Genomic DNA, 24,938 nt, shown 5'->3' on the forward strand with positions numbered 1-24,938 from the left:
TGTAAAAAGTTCAACTTCCTACCTCAAATACTTTGTGAGGAAAGATGTAATTTATAAGCGTTATTTTAACATTGCAAGTATAGGGTGTTCCGGAGCCCCTTAATGAGACAGAATACCGTGACAAACAAGTCCATGTTAAAAATTTTGATTAGTACATGTTTCAGAGATTCAGCGTCTGTAGACACTGCAGAATATTCCTATCTGTAGGAATTTAATGCGAGAGATGGCTCCATTCGCCGTATTTCGATGATTATTTGGTAGAGGTTGCGGATGTGGGAGGACTCGGGGTTTCACGTTCCCAGCTGCCCTGCCAGCGGGCGCGTCGCGGTGAGCTGCCCACCCACCGAGGAGGGCTGCGAAGGGCTGCCAAGTCTCACCCGACGACGCAACTCTCATCCAGCGTACGTAAAGTTCGCCACTGCGACTTTAAATACGAATCAGTGGTTTCCGTTCTGGAGCGGGAGGGGCTCAGCCGCAAGCGTTGTGGCTGCGCGAGCCACGCCCACGTTCTCACTGCACATCGGGCAGCTTTTTCACTCTGCACTTATCTGGCCCGGCAAACTATATCTAGTGTCGTGTTTGATATTAATTAGTGCATACTATACGTGCCCTGAAGACCCTGTTTAAGGACATCATTCGTGTGGAAATATGATGTGTCCGTGGAACACATTCACTTTATGATTCGTGCCATCTCTGGCAGTGATGACCTGCTCAGAACATCTGCACACACCCAGATTTTCCGTCGGCAGTGGGGAGTGAGGTAAGAACACAACCTCACCCAGCGCCACAATATTATATTCTGGTTCGTCGTCCAACAGTTCTCACAGTGGTTATGTGAGTCTCCATATCAAAGGGCTCAATTGAGAGTTCAGATTTTTAGATACCATATTCCCTTTGAAAGTGACTGTTGTTGTTGTTGTTGTGGTCTTCAGTCCTGAGACTGGTTTGATGCAGCTCTCCATGCTACTCTATCCTGTGCAAGCTCCTTCATCTCCCAGTACCTACTGCAACCTACATCCTTCTGCATCTGTTTGGTGTATTCATCTCTTGGTCTCCCTCCACGCTGCCCTCCAATACTAAATTGGTGATCCCTTGATGCCTCAGAACATGTCCTACCAACCGATCCCTTCTTCTGGTCAAGTTGTGCCACAAACTTCTCTTCTCCCCAATCCTATTCAATACTTCCTCATTAGTTACGTGATCTACTCATCTAATCTTCAGTATTCTTCTGTAGCACCAAATTTCGAAAGCTTCTATTCTCTTCTTGTCCAAACTATTTACCGCCCATGTTTCACTTCCATACATGGCTACACTCCATAAAAACACTTTCAGAAATGACTTCCTGACACTTAAATCTATACTCGATGTTAACAAATTTTTCTTCTTCAGAAACGCTTTCCTTGCCATTGCCAGTCTACATTTTATATCCTCTCTACTTCGACCATCGTCAGTTATTTTGCTCCCCAAATAGCAAAACTCCTTTACTACTTTAAGTGTCTCATTTCCTAATCTAATTCCCTTAGCATCACCCGACTTAATTCGACTACATTCCATTATCCTCGTTTTTCTTTTGTTGATTTTCATCTTATACCCTCCTTTCAAGACACTATCCATTCCGTTCAGCTGCTCTTCCAAGTCCTTTGCTGCCTCTGACAGAATTACAATGTCACCGGCGAACCTCAAAGTTTTTGTTTCTTTTCCATGGGTTTTAATACCTACTCCGAACTTTTCTTTTGTTTCCTTTATTGCTTACTCAATATACAGATTGAATAACATCGGGGAGAGGCTACAACCCTGTCACACACCCTTCCCAACCACTGCTTCCCTTTCATGCCCCTCGACTCTTATAACTGCCATCTGCTTTCTGTACAAATTGTAAATAGCCTTTCGCTCCCTGTATTTTACCCCTGCCACCTTCAGAATTTGAAAGATAGTATTCCAGTCAACATTGTCAAAAGATTTCTCCAAGTCTACAAATGCTAGAAACGTAGGTTTGCCTTCCCTTAATCTTTCTTCTAAGATAAGTCGTAAGGTCAGTATTGCCTCACGTGTTCCAACATTTCTACGGAATCCAAACTGATCTTCCCCGAGGTCGGCTTCTATCAGTTTTTCCAGTCTGTAAAGAATGTAGTATTTTGCAGCCGTGACTTATTAAACTGAAAGTTCGGTAATTTTCACATCTGTCAACAACTGCTTTCTTTGGGATTGGAATTATTATATTCTTCTTGAAGTCTCAAGGTATTTCGCTTGTCTCATACATCTTGCTCACCAGGTGGTAGAGTTTTGTCGGGACTGGCTCTCCCAAGGCTGTCAGTAGTTCTAATGGAATGTTGTCTACTCCTGGGGTCTTGTTTCGACTCAGGTCTTTCAGTGCTCAGTCAAACTCTTTACGCAGTATCATATCTCTCATTTCATCTTCATCTACATCCTCTTCCATTTCCATAATATTGTCCTCATGTACGTCGCCCTTGTATAGACCCTCTATATACTCCTTCCACCTTTCTGCTTTCCCTTTTTTGCTTAGAACTAGGTTTCCATGTAAGCTCTTGATATTCATGCAAGTGGTTCTCCCTTCTCCAAAGGTCTCTTTAATTTTCCTGTAAGCGGTATCTATTTTACCCCTAGTGAGATAAGCCTCTACATCCTTACATTTGTCCTCTAGCCATCCCTGCTTAGCCATTTTGCACTTGCTGTCGATCTCATTTTTGAGACGTTTGTATTCCTTTTTGCCTGCTTCATTTACTGCATTTTTGTATTTTCTCCTTCCATCAATTAAGTTCAATATTTCTTCTGTTATCAAGGGTTTCTACTAGCCGTCGTCTTTTTACCTATTTGATCCTCTGCTGCCTTCACTATTTCATCCCTCAAAGCTACCCATCCTTCTTCTACTGTATTTCTTTCCCCCATTCCTGTCAATTGTTCCCTTATGCTCTCGCTGAAACTCTATACAACCTCTGGTTCTTTCAGTTTATCCAGGTCCCATCTCCTTAAATTCCCACCTTTTTGCAGTTTCTTCAGTTTTAATCTACAGTTCATAACCAGTAGATTGTGGTCAGAGTCCACATCTGCCCCTGGAAATGTCTTACAATTTAAAACCTGGTTCCTAAATCTCTGTCTTACCATTATGTAATCTATCTGATACGCTTTAGTATCTCCAGGATTCTTCGAGGTATACAACCTTCTTTTATGATTCTTGAACCAAGTGGTAGCTATGATTAAGTTATGCTCTGCGCAATATTCTACGAGACGGCTTCCTCTTTCATTTCTTAGCTCCAATCAATATTCACTTACTATGTTTCCTTCTCTCCCTTTTCCTACTGACGAATTCCAGTCACCCATGACTATTAAATTTCCGTATCCTTTCACTACCTGAATAATTTCTTTTATCTCATCATCTGCAGACCTAGTTGGCATATAAACTTGTACTACTGTAGTAGGCGTGGGCTTTGTGTCTATCTTGGCCACAATAATGCGTTCACTATGCTATTTGTAGTAGCTTATCCGCACTCCTATTTTTTTATTCATTATTAAACCTACACCTGCATTACCCCTATTTGCTTTTGTATTTATAACCCTGTATTCACCTGACCAAAAGTCTTGTTCCTTCTGGCACCGAACTTCGCTAATTCCCACTATATCTAACTTTAACCTATCCATTCCCCTTTTTAAATTTTCTAACCTACCTGCCCGATTAAGGGATCTGACATTCCTCGTTCCGATCCGTAGAACGCCAGTTTTCTTTCTCCTGATAACGACGTCCTCTTGAGTAGTCCCCGCCCGGAGATCCGAATGGGGGACTATTTTACCTCCAGAATATTTTACCCAAGAGGACGCCATCATCATTTATCCATACAGTAGAGCTGCATGCCCTCGGGAAAAATTACGGCTGTAGTTTCCCCTTGCTTTCAGCCGTTCGCAGTGCCAGAACAGCAAGGCAATTTTGGCTAGTGTTACAGGGCCAGATCAGTCAATCATCCAGACCGTTGCCCCTGCAACTACTGAAAAGGCTGCTGCCGCTCTTCAGAAACCACACGTTTGTCTGGCCTCTCAACAGATACCCCTCCGCTGTGGTTGCACCTACGGTATGGCTATCTGTATCGTTGAGGCACGCAAGCCTCCCCACCAACGGCAAGGTCCATGGTTCATGGGGGGAGGGAGGCAAACTGAGCAGCTACTTAAGTTCTTCACGGGCTTGCTGCCGAATATAATCGACTTCAATACACGATATTTCGGCCACCCATCTGGCCGCCATGTTCAGGTGCCGTCGCTGAGACACAGTCACGCTACTTGATTGAGAAGTGGCGGCTGCGGTCTCATAAGCTCACCTACGGCCGGGAGAGCGGTGTGCTGGCCACGTGCCCCTCCGTATCCGCATCCAGTGACGCCTGTGAGCTGAGGACGACACGGCGGCCGGTCGGTGCCATTGGACCTTCCGAGGCCTGTTCGGACGGAGAGTGTGCGGAGACTCAGTCCAGAACTGTTGGATACTGTCCGGCGGAATAGAATTATGTAATTTGATGACAGGTAAGCTTTCACAGTACCAGTAAGGGAAAAAGTACGAAAACGGTTAATCTATAATTATATCGCATAAAAAATATTTCTTTGCCGTGCATTGTCAGGATCTCTATATTTTCGTCTGTTAATACCCCTTTTTCTTACAAGGGAACCTCCCCGTCGCACCCCCCTCAGATTTAGTTATAAGTTGGCGCAGTGGATAGCCCTTGAAAAACTGAACACATATCAATCGAGAAAACAGGAAGAAGTTGTATGGAACTATGAAAAAAATAAGCAAAATATACGAACTGAGTAATCCATGTGCAGCATAGGGAACATAAAGGATAGTCGAAGCCCATGAGCGCTGTGGTCCCGTGGTTAGCGTGACCAGCTGCGAAACGAGAGGACCTTCGTTCAAGTTTTCCCTCGAGAGAGAAATTTAACTTTTTATTTTCAGTTTATGTGACAAACTCTTATGTTTTCATCACTTTTTTGGGAGTGATTATCACATCCACAAGAAAACCTAAATCGGGCAAGGTAGAACAATCTTTGTACCCATTCGCCAAGTGTACAAGTTACGTGGGTCGAGAACATATTCCTGTCATGTGACGCACATGCCGTCACCAGTGTCATATAGAATATATCAGACATCTTTTCCTGTGGAGGAATCGGTTGACCTATGACCATGCGATCAAATGTTTTTGGCTCCCATTGGAGAGGCACGTCCTTTCGTCTACTAATCGCACGGTTTTGCGGTGCGGTCGCAAAATACAGACACTAAACTTATTACAGTGAACAGAGACGTCAATGAACGAACGGACAGATCATAACTTTGCGAAAATAAAGAAGTAAACTTTTCGCTCGAAGAAGACTTGAACCAAGGACTTCTCGCTCCGCAGTCGCTCACGCTAAACACGGGACCACAGCGCTCCTGAATTCACGTTCTCCTGTATGTTGCATATGTTACGCATGAAGTACTCAGTTTGTATATTTTTCTAAATTTTTTCATAGTTCCACACAAGTTCTTCCTGTTTTCTCGATTGACCTGTGTTCAGTTTTTCAAGGCCTATCCACTGTGCCAGCTTGTAACTAAATCTGAGGGGGGTGTGATGGGGAGGTTCCCTTGTTAGCAGCCGACTATGGTCAGTTAGCGAGGTAAGAAATTCAAGATTCTAAGGCAATGCAGCCGAGAGATACGATCAAATATGTCACGCATAGACATGTCTCAAACTCACCTCCCAAAACGTACAGGCTGTCTTTCTGATAACACGTCGGTCCTGGTGGTCTAGCGGTACAGGGCGTGTGTGGAATTCGAGAGGTCGCTGGAACGAATCTTTGTCGACCCCACGGAGTTTTTTCGTCCCCTTTTTAACCTAGCCTTCAGTTGTCAACGATGTGAAGACTATTTGCCAGAAACAACAAGTGGTTCGTGTACTGTGGGTCCCCTTTCCCCAGTCAGGTAACTACGTCCTCGGAGAAACAGCAGGTGGCCGCCACTGAGCCACACCGAATTATTATTCTGAAGAGCCAAAGAAACAGACACACCCGCGTGATATCGTGTAGGGCCCACGCCAGCACGCAGAAGTGCCGCAACACGACGTGGCAAGGGCTCGACTGATATGGAGGGAAGAGACACCATGAATCCTGCAGTGATGTGCAAAAAAGCGAAAGAGTACGAGGGGGTTGAGCTCTTTTCCCAACAGCACGTTACAAGGTGTCCCGATAATGATCATGTTCGGGCAGTTTGGTGCCCAACGGAAATGTTTAAGAGTATCCCTGGAGACACTCTGTAGCTATAACGGACGTGTGCGGTGTCGGGCATTTCCAGCAGGACAATACAAGTCCATCGGAATGCATAATGGACACGATGCAGGTGATCAGACAGCATGCTTACGGACGTGTCACCTGTCAGAGTCGTATCTAGACGTATGAAGTATCCCACATCACTCCAACTCCACATCGCCAACACCATTACAGAGTCTCCACCACCTTGAACGGTCCCCTACTGACATGCAAAGTCCGTGGATTCATGCGGTTGTCTCCATACCTGTACACGTGTATTGCCGCAATTAAATTTTAAACACGACTCGTCCTGCCAGGCAACATCTTTCCAGTCATCAACAGTCCAATGTCGGTGCTGAAGGGCCCAGTCGAGGCGTAAAACTTTGTGTCGTCGACCCATCAAGGGTACACGAGTGGGCCTCCAGCTCCGAAAGGCCGTATCCATGACGTTTCGTTCAATGGTTTGCACGCTGACACCTGTTGATGGCCCAGCATTGTAATCTGCAGCAGCTTGGTAAGGGGTGCACTTCTGTCACGTTGAACGATTCTCTTCAGTCATCGTTGGTCCCGTACCTGCAGGACCTTTTTCCGGCCGCAGCGATATCGACGATTTGATGTTTTAACGGATTCCTGAGATTCAAGATTCACTCGTGAAATGGGCGTACGGCAAACTCCCCATCTTCGTCGCTACGTCGCAGATGCCGTCTCATATCGCTTGTGTGCCGACTATAACAAAACGTCCAAACGTGATGAGCCTCCATTGAAGCAGCAGTAGCCGATCTAACTGCTCCAGACATCGACTGTGTAATTGTAGAACCATTCCCCGTTGCAGACACCATATTTTTCGTCGCTATCCAAACGATCGTACCTCGCCGTGTGAATGACTCACGCTGGAGCGGCTGCAGCTGCTCGCAGCGCGGCAGCGGGCCGCCGCTCCAGACAGCCTGCTGGAGCCGGCCTCCGCCACCCCCACCCCCACCCACGCCGGCCACCCACTCCCTCTCGGCAGGCACGCACACCCCTTGCTGCCGCACAGAGAGCGCAGCAGTCCGGGCAGCTGCCTCACGCCGCCTCCACCCAGGCCGGCCAGGGGCTCTGCCTGCTCCAGGCACCGTCGCTCAGCGGACCCACCCTTCGCTGTGGGACCTCACGTTCTGCACGCCTGGCGACTCTATTCAGGTATCGCGAGGCACGACCAGAGGTGTAACCTCCTATCAGGGACGTGGGCCAGGGTCACCAGCAGGATGGTCTGGAGACTGATTTATCGACGGGGAAAAAAGTTATTACGGGTGTCCCGCAGGGCGTGGTCTTGTGACCAGTACAGTTTATGGTACGTTTTGACGAATTAGGATATAACAGTAGTTACAGTTTGACATTTTAGCGATGGTAAAACGGAAATTACTAATGTTCCCCTTTTGTACTGATTAACATTTCGCCTGCTCTGTGTTTTACCTTACACTGCTCGTTTCTTGGCGACACCCTACTACATCCAACATGCCAGTAAGTTACTTCACACATTTCTGATTTATCCTACACCCACAATATTTGACTTTCTAGTGTATCTTTGAGCCCCAGAATTATTATTCGAAGGTAACAGTGGCATAGACATTTAGTCTCGTCTGTTCCGTGTAATACCTCTTCACATTGACTATATCTTATCGAGTTCTGGTTCGAATGAAGCGTCTTGATGTGCGGAATACGATTGTGAGGGCGGAATATGTAAGCAATGAAGGTCAGGAGAGCACGACGTCTTACATTCTCCACGAAGAGGAGTGTTGAATAAGCCAGGTGGAAACAACACGACACAACACAATGCAGAAGACGACACGGAAATGACAGAGGGGACGGCAGAATTCAAATTCTTCTCACGAAAGGAGGGAAACGGGCAGGCGAAACTGGCCCTAAATGCGCCGCGAGACGACCCTTCACTCTAGCCGAGAGTGAGGAGCATCAAAGCGAAACTGCTACAGACCGAGGAGGAGGAGGAGGAGGAGGAGGAGGAGGAGGAGGAGAGCCAGACCGTGGAGGGACTGTGCGATGGCGAGGGGCGATCTCTCAAAACAAAGACATAGATCGGAACCCACATTCAGAAACATTTCAAAGAACTGTTTGAAAAAGAGGAAATACACTCCTGGAAATTGAAATAAGAACACCGTGAATTCATTCTCCCAGGAAGGGGAAACTATTGACACATTCCTGGGGTCAGATACATCACATGATCACACTGACAGAACCACAGGCACATAGACACAGGCAACAGAGCATGCACAATGTCGGCACTAGTACAGCAGCAATGCAGGCTGCTATTCTCCCATGGAGACTATCGTAGAGATGCTGGATGTAGTCCTGTGGAACGGCTTGCCATGCCATTTCCACCTGGCGCCTCAGTTGGACCAGCGTTCGTGCTGGACGTGCAGACCGCGTGAGACGACGCTTCATCCAGTCCCAAAGATGCTCAATGGGGGACAGATCCGGAGATCTTGCTGGCCAGGGTAGTTGACTTACACCTTCTAGAGCACGTTGGGTGGCACGGGATACATGCGGACGTGCATTGTCCTGTTGGAACAGCAAGTTCCCTTGCCGGTCTAGGAATGGTAGAACGATTGGTTCGATGACGGTTTGGATGTACCGTGCACTATTCAGTGTCCCCTCGACGATCACCAGTGGTGTACAGCCAGTGTAGGAGATCGCTCCCCACACCATGATGCCGGGTGTTGGCCCTGTGTGCCTCGGTCGTATGCAGTCCTGATTGTGGCGCTCACCTGCACGGCGCCAAACACGCATACGACCATACGACCATCATTGGCACCAAGGCAGAAGCGACTCTCATCGCTGAAGACGACACGTCTCCATTCGTCCCTCCATTCACGCCTGTCGCGACACCACTGGAGGCGGGCTGCACGATGTTGGGGCGTGAGCGGAAGACGGCCTAACGGTGTGCGGGACCGTAGCCCAGCTTCATGGAGACGGTTGCGAATGGTCCTCGCCGATACCCCAGGAGCAACAGTGTCCCTAATTTGCTGGGAAGTGGCGGTGCGGTCCCCTACGGCACTGCGTAGGATCCTACGGTCTTGGCGTGCATCCGTGCGTCGCTGCGGTCCGGTCCCAGGTCGACGGGCACGTGCACCTTCCGCCGACCACTGGCGACAACATCGATGTACTGTGGAGACCTCACGCCCCACGTGTTGAGCAATTCGGCGGTACGTCCACCCGGCCTCCCGCATGCCCACTATACGCCCTCGCTCAAAGTCCGTCAACTGCACATACGGTTCACGTCCACGCTGTCGCGGCATGCTACCAGTGTTAAAGACTGCGATGGAGCTCCGTATGCCACGGCAAACTGGCTGACACTGACGGCGGCGGTGCACAAATGCTGCGCAGCTAGCGCCATTCGACGGCTAACACCGCGGTTGCTGGTGTGTCCGCTGTGCCGTACGTCTGATCATTGCTTGTACAGCCCTCTCGCAGTGTCCGGAGCAAGTATGGTGGGTTGACACACCGGTGTCAATGTGTTCTTTTTTCCATTTCCAGGAGTGTATTTTATCATTTTGGTTTAGGTGGCTTTAAATATTGTGAGCTGGCATTAGACTTTTAATTAACTTACACCGCGATAACACTCGTACGGACATCGGCTGCCCCGAAGAACGTACGGTATAATATTTTTTAAACACAGAGAGCGACTCACCGCCTTCTGATAAATAGTTTGCGTGAGCGCTGCTATTTAGAAAGGAAAATATGCGTATTCTTACGCAAACTGTAATCATTAATATGGGCCTCAGGGGCTCCTGCTTATTTATGTACCAAATTACACAAAGATTAACTGAGATATTGCGTAATGTAATGATTTTTTTATATTTATTTTTCATTATTTGCAAGGCAAAACTGGAGAGAATCTCGTCTGCTGTTAGGCGGCTCAGTATTCTAAATATTAATGAAGCAAATCTATTTTGACTCTTTTTAACTTTGAAATTAATGGAGGATCAAAACTGAGAAGTCTCTCGCATTTACATTTAATATTATGACATGATATTTTAATTAAACAATAGTCAGCGTAATGGCCGACTAAATCCTGCTAGGGGAGACGAGCTCCCGGCACTACAAAGTTCTGTAAAAACTGCTGGACAAGCCACGGGCGGCGCCCTGCATGGGTATGTAGGGCGTCAAAGGAGGGATGGTCAATACTCACCGACACGACACGGACGATCACTCAAAGTAAAAGCGTCCCGTTACCATCGGCTCTAAAGTGCATTCCTTAACATCTTTTTACCTTCTGTTTACCGGACTTTTTCTTCTTGTTTAAATGCAAACTACGACCTCTCAGAATAAGGAAAGCAAAGAGGTTGCAGTAGAAGAGATTTGTTTCGCAGTATTGATGACGAAAAAGCGCTCACAGCCCACCCAAGCAACGCATATTAGAAATTCTGTTTTACTAAACTTCTTTTTTTTGATCGCCCTGACTAGAGACGTCCATTCTTCTTCAACTGAACTGGCTAATGAGCTATATATCACTGCAGTACCTGCAGCTTCAGAGATCTTGTAGCGTATCTCTACATTCCTCAGTGCTCCCATGTCCCACTTCTTCACACACTGCGTCTTCCTCACTAGTCTCTTACGCTTCAGCGCACTCTACACCACTACTGAACCGTGATCTGACTCTATATATATATCTGCTCCTGGGTGCGCCTCACACTCCACAACCTGATTTCGGAATCTCTGCCTGACCACAATAACTGGAATCTTCCTGTACCTCACGGCGTTTTGCAAGTATACTGCCCCCTTTTGTGATTCCTGAGCCGAGTATTAGTTATTACTTCCTAAAATTTATTGGAGGTTTCAGACTTTTTTCTTTCTCCTTCCTACTGTACCAAGCGCATATCCCCCTGCAGTCCTTTCTTCTCTTCCATTCCAAAACCCCATTAATACAAGATGTCCATTACCCTTTACATACTCAATTACCCATTCAGTATCCTCAAATACTTTCTCTATTTCTACATCTTCTGCTTTGTGTGTCGAGCTGCATACCTGAACTGTTGCTGTCCGTGTGGGCTTGCTTTCTATTCTGATGAGAACAACCCTGTCGCTGCAACTGTTAACAGTAATTCGCTCTCCGTCCTACCTTCTTATTCATAATGAATCCTATTACAGTTACACCATTTTCTGCTACTGCTATATTATCCTATACTCGTCTCACCAAAATCCCTGTCTCCTTTCTACTTCACTTGACAGACCCCACTATATCCACATTTCCCATTTCAGATGTTCTATCTTCTCTACCATGTGACATTTCATGCCTCAACTCACACAACATAAGGTTTTCGTTTGTCATTCAACCTTTTCTCGTCGTCTCCACCTCCCTGGCAATACCCTCCCAGGGATCCATGTGAGGGACCAGTCCGGAATCTTTTTGCCAATGGAGGATTCACCACATGTCCTGTGGATACATACAGTCGATACCGTTCATAGCGACATAACTTTGGACGACTATTTGGCTATACCAGCGATGTCTGATGGTCCCATCTAGGCCCCAGATGAGCGATATATTTAAAAAGTCGCTCAAGTCGCAACTTACCGTATGAAATGGCGTATTTTTATTTCATTTTCGGTGAAATGTATCGGCTGTAATGTCCAATCTTCATTTTTGTTCGTTACGTACTTGGGGATGTAACGCCTATTTTCAAACTCTTGTTTTCGCAGAGCCTTCACTTCAGATCAAGGATCACCGTGAATACATCGTCGGATGCAAAATGACTACGCACGTCTTATATGCAAAAAGCAAACAAATACAACCCATTACCTTAAGTAGGACGGTATAGTCGAGTCCGTGTTGCTGCAGTGCATTTGAAGTTGAAGCAACTGGTTACAAAAGTTAACTACGCTGTCTCTGCTGTCACCATAAAACGTTTGAAAAAATAATACACAGTGGAATATAATTTTGTAAGAACAGAAATGGATAAATAGTGTACTCGTTATTGACACTTTGTAGTTACGTGTATTAAGTATTTTCAATGTTTGAGGCACAGTACATTACATTTGTAGGACATTTTAAAAAGAAACACAGGAGAAAGTGCAGGCCTTCGCGTAATTTATGTATAGAATACTGCGTATTTCATCTTGGCCCTGTTCACTAAATTTTATAATGCAGTAACTGAAACGAAGGTGTGTCATTCATGGCTATCATAAAACACAGCGCGTACTGCAAGCTTTAAACGTGCTCAATACTTCATCTCGTTCATTATCCAAGACCATGTTCGACTGAACGTGTCGCATTGTTGCTACTGCGTTCCTCACTTAATAAAGATTTTTGCATTTTCATGGTATTTTATTGCTTTACTAGCTGTTTGCTTGGTTCCGTGTTGCGCCATCGGTATGTTTACATACTTATAGGGCAGAAGGCGTCCGACGATTCTCGACAGTAGAAGAACGACGCCCGTGGCTCAGCACTGTACAGGCACGTCATTGCCAGAGTGCGTGACTGCTGCTGTGGATTCGTAGCGTCTGCTGAAAGGAACAGTGATGCCGCGAGTGTACGTAATGGAAGAGTGCGCTCAGACGGAAATGTCTTCATTAAGAGCGTGGCGCAGTTCAAGAGAAACGCAGAGGTTTGCAGGTAGCGTTAGAAAGAGCAGTCGCAGTAGTAAAGGGTGTGAGGGTAGCGCGTAATGTGGTGAACGACAGTAAGAGAGCCAGACGGAGTGGTGAGAAAATTATGAGGAAGAAAACAGTGTCCCGTAGACGTTGATAAGTGTTCACCGGAAAAAAAGTTCTCGGGATATTATGACGTTAAAATAGGAATAACCATTCTTCGAAAGCCTTACAACTGGGTGAATCAGGATGCAGACATTAACTTCACGTGGAAACGAACCACTTTCTGGAAAGTTTTGAATATGGGGGTCCGTTTTGAAGTATAAATAGACGAACATCTCTGGTTGAGAGCGAGGACATTGTGGCGTGGCGTGCACGCCGTTTTAGGACTCTGAGAGGAAACGAGGAAGGTACGAAGAAAGCCGCCGTGTGTACTGATGAAAGACGGGCGCGTAGACACCATACTGTCGCTGAATGTTGGCAGCAGAGAGGCGTACCAGGCGTGCGGAAAAGTGAAAGTTGTGGACAAGCAGCTGTAGGGGTTCATGCGGGAGGAGAAATGAGGTTCATTGAAGGGTGCAGAGCTCATTTGAGATTTATGATCAACGTCGGAAGATTATCACAACGAAAGGAACAGCGACAATTACACAAAATGGTTGCAAGAGCCTCTAACACCAAATTTTCCACACGGAAGTACTGTGGTATTTGACAATGCACTCTACCATTTTGTCCACAAAAACAAAGCGGCCTAACACATCTACTCGTGAAGCAGATGTACAGTCGTGCTCAAAAGTATCCGAACGACCTGAATTGCATTTCGCCTGACTTGCATGCAACCCGCATAACACAGCTGTCTAGCAGGTCCTCTAATCGCTCCTTAGTACAGTCGTTTGATTATTGAAAATGGTTCCAACGAGTCACCATTAGAAAACACTGCTCTGTATGGCAATAACTCAAGATGTAAAGTAATACCACGATACTAGAAATATCAAGGAACACCTAGCGCCAAGATACACCCTTTGTATATTTTTTTTTATTTTGTGTAGCTCTAAAAACAAAGAATAATTGTGGCACAAACACGAGTTGAGAAGAGCTTGTGGAAGAGAAGGTCCAATAAAATTCGCAGTGAAAAATGTAGACTCCATAGAATCAGCTTTTCAGATGTTTCTTAGGAGAAACATTGTTGATGTAATTCTAAAGTGGACTAACAAAGAGGGTAGTCTTGTTTACGGTACTAGATGGAAACCAGTAGATGCCATTGAACTGAAGTGCTTTATCGGTGTCTTGATCCTAGTAGGTGCTTACAAGGCCCATAATGAAGCAGTTACACATCATGGTAGATCCATTTTTAGTGAAACAATGGCCAGAAATCGCTTTACGCAAATTTCAAGGTGCATCCGATTTGATGATGCAGTTGCGAGACGTCACAACTGTGCCCCTGACAAGTTGGCTCCCGTTAGAGAAATATTTGAAATGTGGCTACACACATTTCAAGAAGCATATGTTCCTCACAGCAACGTAACAATTGATGAACAACTTGTGGCATTTCGTGGTAGATGTCCATTTCGGCAATATATTCCTTCAAAACCAGGGAAATATGGGTTGAAATTATGGGCTGTATGTGATAGTGCAATGTCTTACGTTCTCAGTCTCCAAGTTTACACTGGTCGACAAGAAAATGAATCTCGTGAAGTTAGTCAAGGCAAGAGAGTTGCTTTAGATATGGTGAAAGGCTTAGAAAACAGTGGCAGAAATGTAACAACTGACCATTTTTTCACTAGCCTTAGTTTGGCGGGAGGACTTCTGAATATCAATCTCACACACTTAGGAACAATTAGAAAAAATAAAGAACTACCACCCGCTTTCACTCAGAGCAAAGGTCGAGTCAAATATTCATCTATTTTTGGATTCCAAGAGCATGCTTCAATTTTTTCATATTGTCCGAAAAAGGGAAAAGTTGTAACTTTGCTCAGTACAATGCATTCAAGGAAGGAAGTGGAAGATCGTGAAGAATGCAAGACAGTAATGATTCTGTATTATAATGAAACAAAATCAGGAGTAGATACCATGGACAAGCTGGTTAGAAGGTACACTACAAAGAGGATGAGCAGAAGGTGGCCAATGGTATTATTTTAAAACATGATTCATATCAGTGCACTGAATGCATTTATCATATGGCTACATCTTACACCAGACTAGGCAGAAAGGACCAACAACAGGAGACGGGCATTTCTCATAGAATCAGGAAAGCAGCTCGTCCGTGGAAAGCCAGACAAAATTATTTCCTCAGTGCTTCCAGAAAAAAAAGAGGAAGGTGTCCGTTCTGTAAAAGGTCTGAGGATAGAAAATTCACCGATAAATGTTCAAAATGTGGATGTTCTGTGTGTAAAAACCACTCTGTAATTTATTGCTGTAAGTGTAATGCATCATAAATATCAATTCGGAATTTAATCAAAACATATTTGTAGCTTCATGAGAATCGTTTGTAAATTTTACGGAAATAACGAAGAACAATTTCGGGACGAAAACCGACGAGTAAAATTGCCATCCTTAGATCATCTACATACATAGGCCATAGTGCCGCTACACGCAGTGCACTGTTATTTAGTCGTGGACACATCTGAGGATCCCCCCAGGGGATCCACAACTCTTTTGTGGACACGTGCGTAGCGAGCACGGGACCCCGAGCTAATGTGGCCCTCCTTCCTTTCCGGGCTGCATACCTTCCCTTCCCTTTCCGCATCCCTCCCCGTCCCCCCTCTTCGCCCCCCCCCCCCCTCACCTCTGGCTCTTTCCTTCCCTTTCTCCCCCTCTGGGAGTATGGTTTGTGCCTACGTCCGGAGACGGACGCTCGAAACTGTTCCAAATTCCTTGCTTTTACACTTGCAAGTCCTCGTCCTTCCTCTGTCCTTCTCTTTTCCTTCCCTCTTCTCCTTGCCCTTTTCTCCGCTGCGGCGTTTGAGACCCCCTTTTCTTTCCTTTCCCTTTCTCCTTTTTCCTCCCTGTGCGTGTCTGAAGGCCGACCCACGCACTTCCATGCGTAGCCGGTGACGGGGTAACGCGTAATTCCCCGCCCCGGGTAGACAGGTAGGACACGTACGTACCCCTGGTAACGGCCAGGCCCAGGGAGGGGTGATTACCCGAGCTGATACCTGCCGAAAGTGCCGATTGGTCCCTCCGTCCGTTTGTCGGGAGGTGTGACCTGAGGTGTGAACAATCACCTAAGGCGGGTGTGCCCTCGGTGAGGGCCCCCACAAGGGAGGAGCGCGCCATCGGAGACGCCGGTAATCATGGGGGATTCTTCCGCAATGGTTTCCTCACCTTCCACTATGTCTGCTCACAAACGTAAGTTCACTGAGTCTCAGCCATAGACGGTTCTTCCATCGTTGCCACAGTTCCTTGTTGTTTCTCGGTCTGACGAAGGTCACGACTTTTCCACGGTCAACCCTTTCATTATTCAGAAAGGTGTCGACGCAATTGCGGGTCCTGTAAAGTCTTGTTCCAGATTACGGAATGGCACCCTGTTGTTAGAAACACACAGTGCCCTCCAGGCTCAAAAATTGCTGCGTACTTCTCTGCTCCACACCTTCCCTGTCCGGGTGGAACCGCACCGTACCTTAAATTCCTCGCGTGGAGTCGTTTATACACGCTCCCTCGATGGATTGTCTGACGAAGAAATTCAGCACTATCTGTCTGACCAAGGCGTCACGGCTGTTCATCGGGTTATGAAAAGGGTTGACTCGAACATCATTCCAACCCGCACTGTCTTCTTGACATTTGACAAAGTTCAACTCCCATCAAAAATCAAAGCAGGCTATGAGATAATTTCCGTTCGCCCTTATGTCCCAAACCCTACGCGTTGCTATCGATGTCAGCGGTTCAATCACACCAGCCAGTCCTGTTCCAATCCGGCCAAATGTGTTACGTGTGGCAGGGATGCCCACGAGGGTGCTTGTCCACCTCCATCCCCTCGCTGCATCAACTGTATGGGTGACCACGCTGCTTCCTCTCGAGATTGCCCTGTTTTTAAGGACGAAAAGCTGATCCAGGAAATAAGAGTGAAGGAAAAGGTGTCGACCTTTGCTGCTCGAAAGTTACTCGCCAGTCGACAGCCCACCGTGCCTCAGAAAGGAAAATACAGCACTTTCCTTGCTTCTCCTCGGCCAACAAAGGAGGCGGCCACGCAGACTTGCGACCTCACATTTAGTACCACGGTCGTCAGATCGGCCAGCGCAAAGATCGCCCGTTCAACCTCACCTCTTTCGCCTGCCCACTCTATGGCTCACCCTTCGTCGGGTTCTGCTAAATCTCGAGCCCAAAAGTCAGACGCCAAGTCTTCAAAAAAAGAGCATTCTCGTGAAGAGTTTTTACGTACTACAACTTCACAACCATCGGTTCCTCCTTCATCTAAACATACCTCCAAGAAGGCTACGAAGAAACACAGTTCCTCTCCTTCTCCGCCAAGGCGTGTCCCATCTACAGCACCACCTGGCGGAAATCGCCCTCGGCCATCTTCTGTGTCGCCGAGGCGCACTGTTGGTGGCCGGTCAACTGGCCGATCGTTGGTGGCAGGAGCTGCTCCTGACCAACCTATGGATCAGGATCTTCTGCCTTCGACTGAATGCCATTCCATGCTGTCGGTCGCAAGCTCTGAGCAGTCGTTGAGTTGACAGCACCGTTGGTCACGTTCCTCCATTTTCTGTTCACCCAATGTCTATTATCCACTGGAATATCCGCGGCATTCGCGCCAATCGGGAGGAATTGTCGATCCTCTTACGATCCTACTCACCGGTCATCTTCTGTCTTCAGGAAACAAAGCTGCATCCCCATGACCGCTTTGTTCTCCCTCATTTTCAATCCGTCCGATATGACCTCCCTTCTGTTGAAGGCACTCCAGCCCATGGAGGACTCATGATTCTGCTCCATGATACTCTCCATTATCACCCAATCCCCTTAAACACTTCCTTCCAAGCTGTCGCCGTCCGTCTTTCCCTTTCTGGATACACGTTCTCTCTTTGTACGGTATACATTCCATCGTCTACACCAATGGCACGAGCTGATCTCCTTCATCTTCTTGATCAGCTTCCACCCCCCTATTTGTTGGTTGGGGACTTCAATGCCCACCACCCGCTTTGGGGATCTCCACATCCTTGTCCACGTGGCTCACTATTGCTAGACGTCTTCCACCAAGCGGATCTAGTCTGCCTCAACACTGGGGTCCCCACATTTTTATCTGCCTCCACGGCAAATTTATCCCATTTGGACCTTGCGGTTGGTACTGTTCCGCTAGCTCGGCGCTTCGAATGGTTCGCCATTGATGATACACACTCGAGTGACCACTTTCCATGTGTTCTTCGACTGCAGCCTCAACTGCCATATATGCGCTCGCGACGCTGGAAGTTTCCCCAAGCCGATTGGACACTTTTTTCGTCTCTAGCGACATTCGATGACCGTCGCTTTCCCAGCGTCGACGATGAGGTCACACATTTTACCGACGTTATTCTCACAGCTGCGGAACGTTCAATACCACGCACCTCCGAATTGCCCCGGCGCCCTCCAGTTCCTTGGTGGAACGAGGCATGCCGTGACGCAATACGTGAGCGGCGACGTGCTCTTCGCATTTTCCGTCACCATCCAACTTTGTCCAACTGTATCCGATATAAGCAGCTCCGTGCGCGATGCCGTCGCGTCATCCGCGATAGCAAGAAGGCAAACTGGAAATTCTTTACTAGCTCATTTAACAACTTCACTCCCTCCTCGGAAGTTTGGAGTCGGCTTCGACGGTTCTCAGGCGCGCCTAGTTTCTCCCCGGTCTCTGGGCTCACTGTCGCGCATGATACCTTAGTGGACCCCGTCGCAATTTCTAACTCATTGGGTCAGCACTTTGCTGAGATTTCTAGCTCTTCAAATTACCCGCCAGCGTTTCTCCCGAAGAAACGTGCAGCGGAAGTGCGACATCTTGCTTTCTCCTCTCAAAATCGCGAAAGCTACAATACTGTTTTCTCCATGCGCGAACTCCAACATGCACTCTCTTCTTCTCGCTCTTCCGCCCCAGGACCGGATGGTATCCATGTCCAAATGTTGCTGCATTTATCATCCCATAGCCTGCGTTACCTCCTTCGCCTTTATAATCGAATTTGGACCGACAGTATCTTTCCCAGGCGATGGCGGGAAGCTATTGTCGTTCCCGTTCCGAAACCTGGAAAGGACAAACATCTCCCCTCTAGCTATCGCCCCATTTCTCTCACGAGTAGTGTCTGTAAGGTTTTGGAGCGTATGGTGAATTACCGTTTAGCTTGGTGGCTGGAGTCCCGCAGTCTTTTAACACCAGCCCAATGCGGATTCCGAAAGCATCGTTCTGCTGTTGACCATCTTGTTGCTCTCTCCACTTATATCATGAAAAATTTTTTCCGGAAACGCCAAACGGTATCAATATTTTTTGATCTGGAGAGAGCGTACGATACCTGTTGGAGGACAGGCATCCTCCGCACACTGTTCTCTTGGGGCTTTAGAGGCCGGCTGCCCCTTTTTCTTCGCGAATTTATGGCAGAGCGCACATTTAGGGTGCGGGTGAACACTACTCTCTCCCGTACTTTCTCCCAAGAAAACGGGGTACCCCAGGGCTCCGTGCTGAGTGTTGTACTGTTTGCCATCGCCATTAATCCAATTATGGATTGTCTCCTTCCTGATGTCTCGGGCTCCCTCTTTGTGGACGATTTTGCGATCTACTACAGCTCTCAACGGACCAGCCTTCTTGAAAGACGTCTTCAAGGATGTCTCGATCGCCTCCACTCGTGGGGCATCGAAACCGGCTTCCGTTTCTCACCCAGTAAGACCGTTTGTGTTAATTTTTGGCGACGTAAGGAGTTTCTTCCGCCCTCCTTACATCTAGGTCCTGTCAACCTTCCGTTTTCCGACGTCGCTAAATTCTTGGGTCTTATGTTTGACAGAAAACTGTGCTGGTCCTCCCACGTTTCCTATCTTTCGGCTCGCTGTCTGCGTTCCCTTAACACCCTCCGTGTCCTGAATGGTACCTCTTGGGGAGCGGACCGAGTGGTCCTTCTCCGCCTCTATCGCGCCTTAGTGCGCTCGAAATTGGATTATGGAAGCATAGTCTACTCCTCTGCTCGGCCGTCTATTCTTCGGCGTCTCGACTCTATCCACCACCGTGGATTACGTTTAGTGTCTGGAGCTTTTTACACCAGCCCTGTGGAAAGCCTTTATGCTGAGACTGCTGAACCTCCGCTGTCCAATCGGCGGGCAGTCCTTCTGAGTCGTTATGCTAGCCATCTGTCTTCCATGCCTGCTAATCCAGCCCATAACCTTTTTTTCGACGCCTCCTTTGATGTCGGGTATGCAGGCCGCTCCTCCTCCCTACTACCCCCGGGAGTCCGCTTCCGTCAACTGCTCCATTCTCTTTCCTTCCGCTTTCCTAAAACCTTCTTGACAACTTGGGGTACAGCACCGCCTTGGCTCCATCCCCGGATCGACTTGCTCAGAGACCTATGTCAATTTCCCAAGGATGGTACCCCTACGCTTGTTTACCGTCGGGCATTTGCTGCTCTATGTGCACAAATGACGGAAGCCACATTTATTTACACCGATGGCTCGAAAACATCGTTAGGTGTAGGGAGTGCCTATATTGTTGGCGACACCCCAAATCACTTTCGGCTTCCCGACCAGTGTTCGGTTTATACTGCGGAGCTTTACGCTGTTCTCCAGGCTGTCCACTACATCCGCCGCCATCAGCGGATACAGCACGTAATCTGCTCAGATTCTCTCAGCTCTCTCCTAAGTCTCCAAGCTCTTTACCCTGTGCACCCTCTGGTCCACCGGATTCAGGACTGTCTGCGCTTGCTCCACCTGGGGGGCGTCTCAGTGGCGTTCCTCTGGCTCCCGGGACACGCTGGTATCTGTGGAAATGAGGCGGCCGATATAGCGGCCAAGGCTGCAGTCTCTCTTCCTCGGCCAGCTCTTCAGTCTCTTCCGTTTACCGATCTACGGAGCGGTTTATGTCGCCAAGTTACTCATTTATGGCATGCGCATTGGTCAACACTTCCCCACAATAATTGCGGGAAGTGAAAGCCCTTCCTTGCGCTTGGACCTCTTCCTCCCGAACGCGTCGTCGGGAGGAGGTAATTTTAGCTCGACTCCGGATAGGGCACTGTCTTTTTAGTCATCGACATCTTTTAAGCGGTGATCCTCCCCCACTCTGTCCCCACTGCTCTCAGCTGTGGACGGTCAGACACCTTTTAATTGAATGCCCCTATTTTAATCCGTTACGCTCCCGTCTACAGCTATCGCCTGATCTATCGTCGATTTTAGCAGATGACACGCGCTCAGCTGACCGCGTTCTACAGTTTATTAGTGACAGTGAAATGACGTCAGTCATTTGAAGCTTTTTTTTGGGGGGCAACCAACCCCTTTCTATAGTGGACTTTTAAGCATTCCTTCTGCCTTTAGTTTCTCAAATTTTCTGACTTTGTTTCCATTGCTGCTGATTTTAAATTTCGTTTTTTTCCTGTTTTCTACGTCACGGGCTGGGCGCTAATGACCATAGAAGTTTTGCGCCCTAAACCCACAAACAAAAAAAAAAAAAAAAATACATCTGAGGATGACTCGCTGAAGAAGAGGCTCCAGTCAGATGACACAGCGGTCACCCATGGACAAAGCATGGATCCTATGATCTTATAATTCAAGTTTCCTTATGAAATTCGAGTCTCATCTTTATCTACCATAATAATAAAAGCAGAAGAAATGAATTAAAATCTGTGCCACGGCCAGGACTTGAACTCAGGTCTCCTTGTTTACTAGACAGAAATGGTAGCCATTAGACGACACTTGGCAGTAGTGCAGTGGTGGTGTAATTGCTAGCATTCTTATCTAGCAAGGAAGGAGATCTGTGTTGAAGTCCTGGCTGTAGCATGAATTTTAATTGATTTTTTCAGCTTCCATCATTATCATAGATAAAGATGAGACTGAAATGTCTGGACGAAAATTTAATTACAAGATATGCAGATCACGTAACATCCAATGCTGGGGTGCTATTCCAGTGCCAGAGAACCTTGGGGATAGTGATGACCTAAGAAGGGAAAAAACGAGCTGAGGATGTGAACTGAAGTTTGTGTTGGGGAGGGCAGGCATTCGACGTGGGCAGTCCATGCTGCTATGTTAGCTGTAGTGCTGCGGTAGTACAATAGTTAGCGCTCCTGCTTAGCAAGCAAGGAGACTCTGGTTCATGTCCTGACCATGGCAAAAACTGTCATTCGTTTCCGCAGTTTCCATTGTTATTGTAAATACCCTATGAGCCAAATATATTTGATCACACACTTTTGTGCGTATTAGACTCTTTTGTGCGTATTTTTCAATGAGTTATTCCCAAATGTGTCCATCACTAAATGACAGGGCTTTGCAGAGAGTGGAGCAATAGTCGATGTGTGTAATTTGCCGAAACTAGTTGTCTGCACACTGACATTAACCGTATCCGTCGGCCCGTTTACATTTTCGCACGCGACGACCTGAATGGCTAACTTCAATGCGAATTAACTCGGCAGTGAGGCAACTTACCGAATTTTTTTACCAGCAATTAATTCTCTGCAACCCCCTAACACGCATTTCAAACTGTTTTTGACCACGGTGCACACATTTATTTCGATCTGGACAAATAAACATATCCAGCAGGTAGATTAAATGGTTCAAATGGCTCTGAGTACTATGGGACTTAACATCTGAGGTCATCAGTCCCCTAAGAACTACTTAAACCTAACTAACCTAAGGACATCTCACACATCCAAGCCCGAGGCAAGATTCGAACCTGCGACCGTAGCAGCAGCGCGGTTCCAGACTGAAACGCCTAGAACCGCTCGGCCACAATGGCCGGCTCAGGAAGATTATATTATTCATATTCAGAGATCGCTCTTCTGCTGACAGGGCAGGGAACCGTGAGATGATATGGATTGAGAGTAACTACAGAAACGGCTACGACAAATAAGATTAGGGCAAACTTGACATCAAACTTGGAGACAATGCAGAGGACAAAACGTGGGAATTCTACTACTTGGGAACAAAATAATCCATGACGGACGAAGCACGGAAGACAGAAAAAGCGCAGACAAAGAGGGCACTGGAGAGCAAAGGAAGCCTTCCAGTATGAAACGTCGGCCTCAATATCAGGAAGAAATTTCTCAGACGTACGTCTGGAGCACAGCGTTGTTTGGTAGAACATCATGGACCGCGGGAAAACCGGAAAAGATGAGAATCGAAGCGTTGGAGATGGGGTGCTACTGAAGAATGCTGAAAATTAGATGGAACAATAAGGTAGGGAATGAGGAGGTTCTCCGCAGAATAGGCGAAGAGAGGAACATATGGAAAAACTGACAAGGTGAAGGGACAGGCCCATGGGATGTATGGAAAGACATCAGGGAATACCTTTCTTGGTGGTAGAGGGAGCTGTGGAGGGTAAAAACTTTTAGGTACTATTAAAGTGAATAAAATTCCCATTTGTTAAGAGGAATTTGGTTATGATTTCATCAGTTACTCCGTGGCAACTACTTTCATGCTTACATAGTGTGATTACATGTGTTAATGTTCTTGATGAATCGCTAATAAATAAAATAAAATCTTAAGAATATTCTTTGAAAACAAATGGTTCAATAATAGCGTAGGCTTCAGCGGCCAGAGTAAAAGTTTTCTGGGTATGTTAACGCGTCATAGTGTATAAGAAAACTACTGCTGGAGAAAAACCAACGTTTCGGCCAAGACCCAGAAGAAGGCCGCTGGAACCGTGGCCGAAACATTGGTTTTTCTCCAGGAGCAGTAGTTTTATAGATTATGATGCGGTACCATACCCAGAAAACCTTTATGTTGTTATCGGATATTGTTAGGAAACTGTTGTATCTACCACTTTAGGGATTTGATTTAAATTGTCTGAATCGCTGCGTTGTTACTGCTCAGAGCAGTTTCGAGTATTCCTCGCACCTGCCGTGCATCCAATAGAATTAAGGGCCAACAGAAAACCCGCTGTTGGTATGCTACCGGCCAGACTAATCAGCTCGGCGGGTCTGCCGCATTTTCAGGAGTATGCCGCAGACAGGCAGCACGCTAAAAGCCATCCTAATGGTGAAGGCTCATTACGAACGCGACAATGGTAAACGAACAATAAACGATTTAAATACTTCTTCAGATTGGTGTTTGGTATCGGTCTTTATCTATCGATAAAATAATACGGACTGTTTCTGTTTAGTGGACGGGCAAAAGAAATCCTTTTTGCTTCCTTTTCACCCTTCTAATAGTTTGTTCACTCTTCATCCATACTTACAAATGGGAAAGTAACTCCTTCTGTCACCGTTTCACATTCACCCCTTGAAAGAATTACGATGAAATTTGGTATGGAGGTAGCCTTAACCACGAGGAAAAACACAACCAACTTTCAGAGCTGTTTCCTGCGACATATTTTTTGATTTGGAGAATATTACGTGAATTAGGCAAAATATTTACTCTTTGTCAAAGCTATTTACTCTTTGACTTTTGAACTTTCGTATTTTTGGCAACGCATTTATTGATTGGTATGTTCTATTTCATACGATTCAATGCAATGAATTTAATGGTTACGTTGGTTTGGTGCATAAGTTCACAGTACTTTTGTATACGTTTAATAAACGATACAGATATGCTTGAGAGAGGTTTCAGTGCTCAATAATATGTTCTTCTTCACTGTTTATAATTCTTCTAAAGCTGGGTTGACTTTCATAACCCTCGACTAGGAGTTATGTCATGTAGAGTCGAGGAACTCAGCGAGCCATGATCGGAGTACATTTTCATCCAGAAGGCTCTACCTTAGAGAGCGGAAGAGGTGAAAATTTGAGGGCGCAAGATCAAATGGATATGGTGGGTCCAGAATGACTTCCCAACGGATCTCCTCTAAAGTCTTCTTTTTTCAGTCGAGCAGAATGTGTGCGGGCGTTATCCTGAAGTGGCGTCACTTCACGCTGTCTTCCTGGTAATTGTTTTTGGACTGCGTCTGCAAGACGTCTCAGTTGTTGACAATAAATGTCAACACTGATGGATACACCTCATAGAAG

At 46.7% G+C, this 24,938-nt stretch overlaps 1 protein-coding gene across 1 annotated transcript in view; it reads left to right on the forward strand.

The window, feature by feature from the left end:
- The first annotated feature begins 270 nt into the window (after nt 1-270).
- Nucleotides 271-24,938, forward strand: part of LOC124553299 (cortactin-binding protein 2-like) — a 186,342-nt gene continuing 161,674 nt past the window's right edge. Inside the window, exons 1-2 of the mRNA XM_047127179.1 lie at nt 271-401; nt 7,182-7,455. Of these exons, the coding sequence (XP_046983135.1) occupies nt 271-401; nt 7,182-7,455 (405 nt within the window). The remainder of the gene's footprint in view (nt 402-7,181; nt 7,456-24,938) is intronic.

The sequence above is a fragment of the Schistocerca americana genome, chromosome 11, assembly GCF_021461395.2.
Source record: "Schistocerca americana isolate TAMUIC-IGC-003095 chromosome 11, iqSchAmer2.1, whole genome shotgun sequence".
Classification (NCBI taxonomy): Eukaryota; Metazoa; Arthropoda; class Insecta; order Orthoptera; family Acrididae; genus Schistocerca; species Schistocerca americana.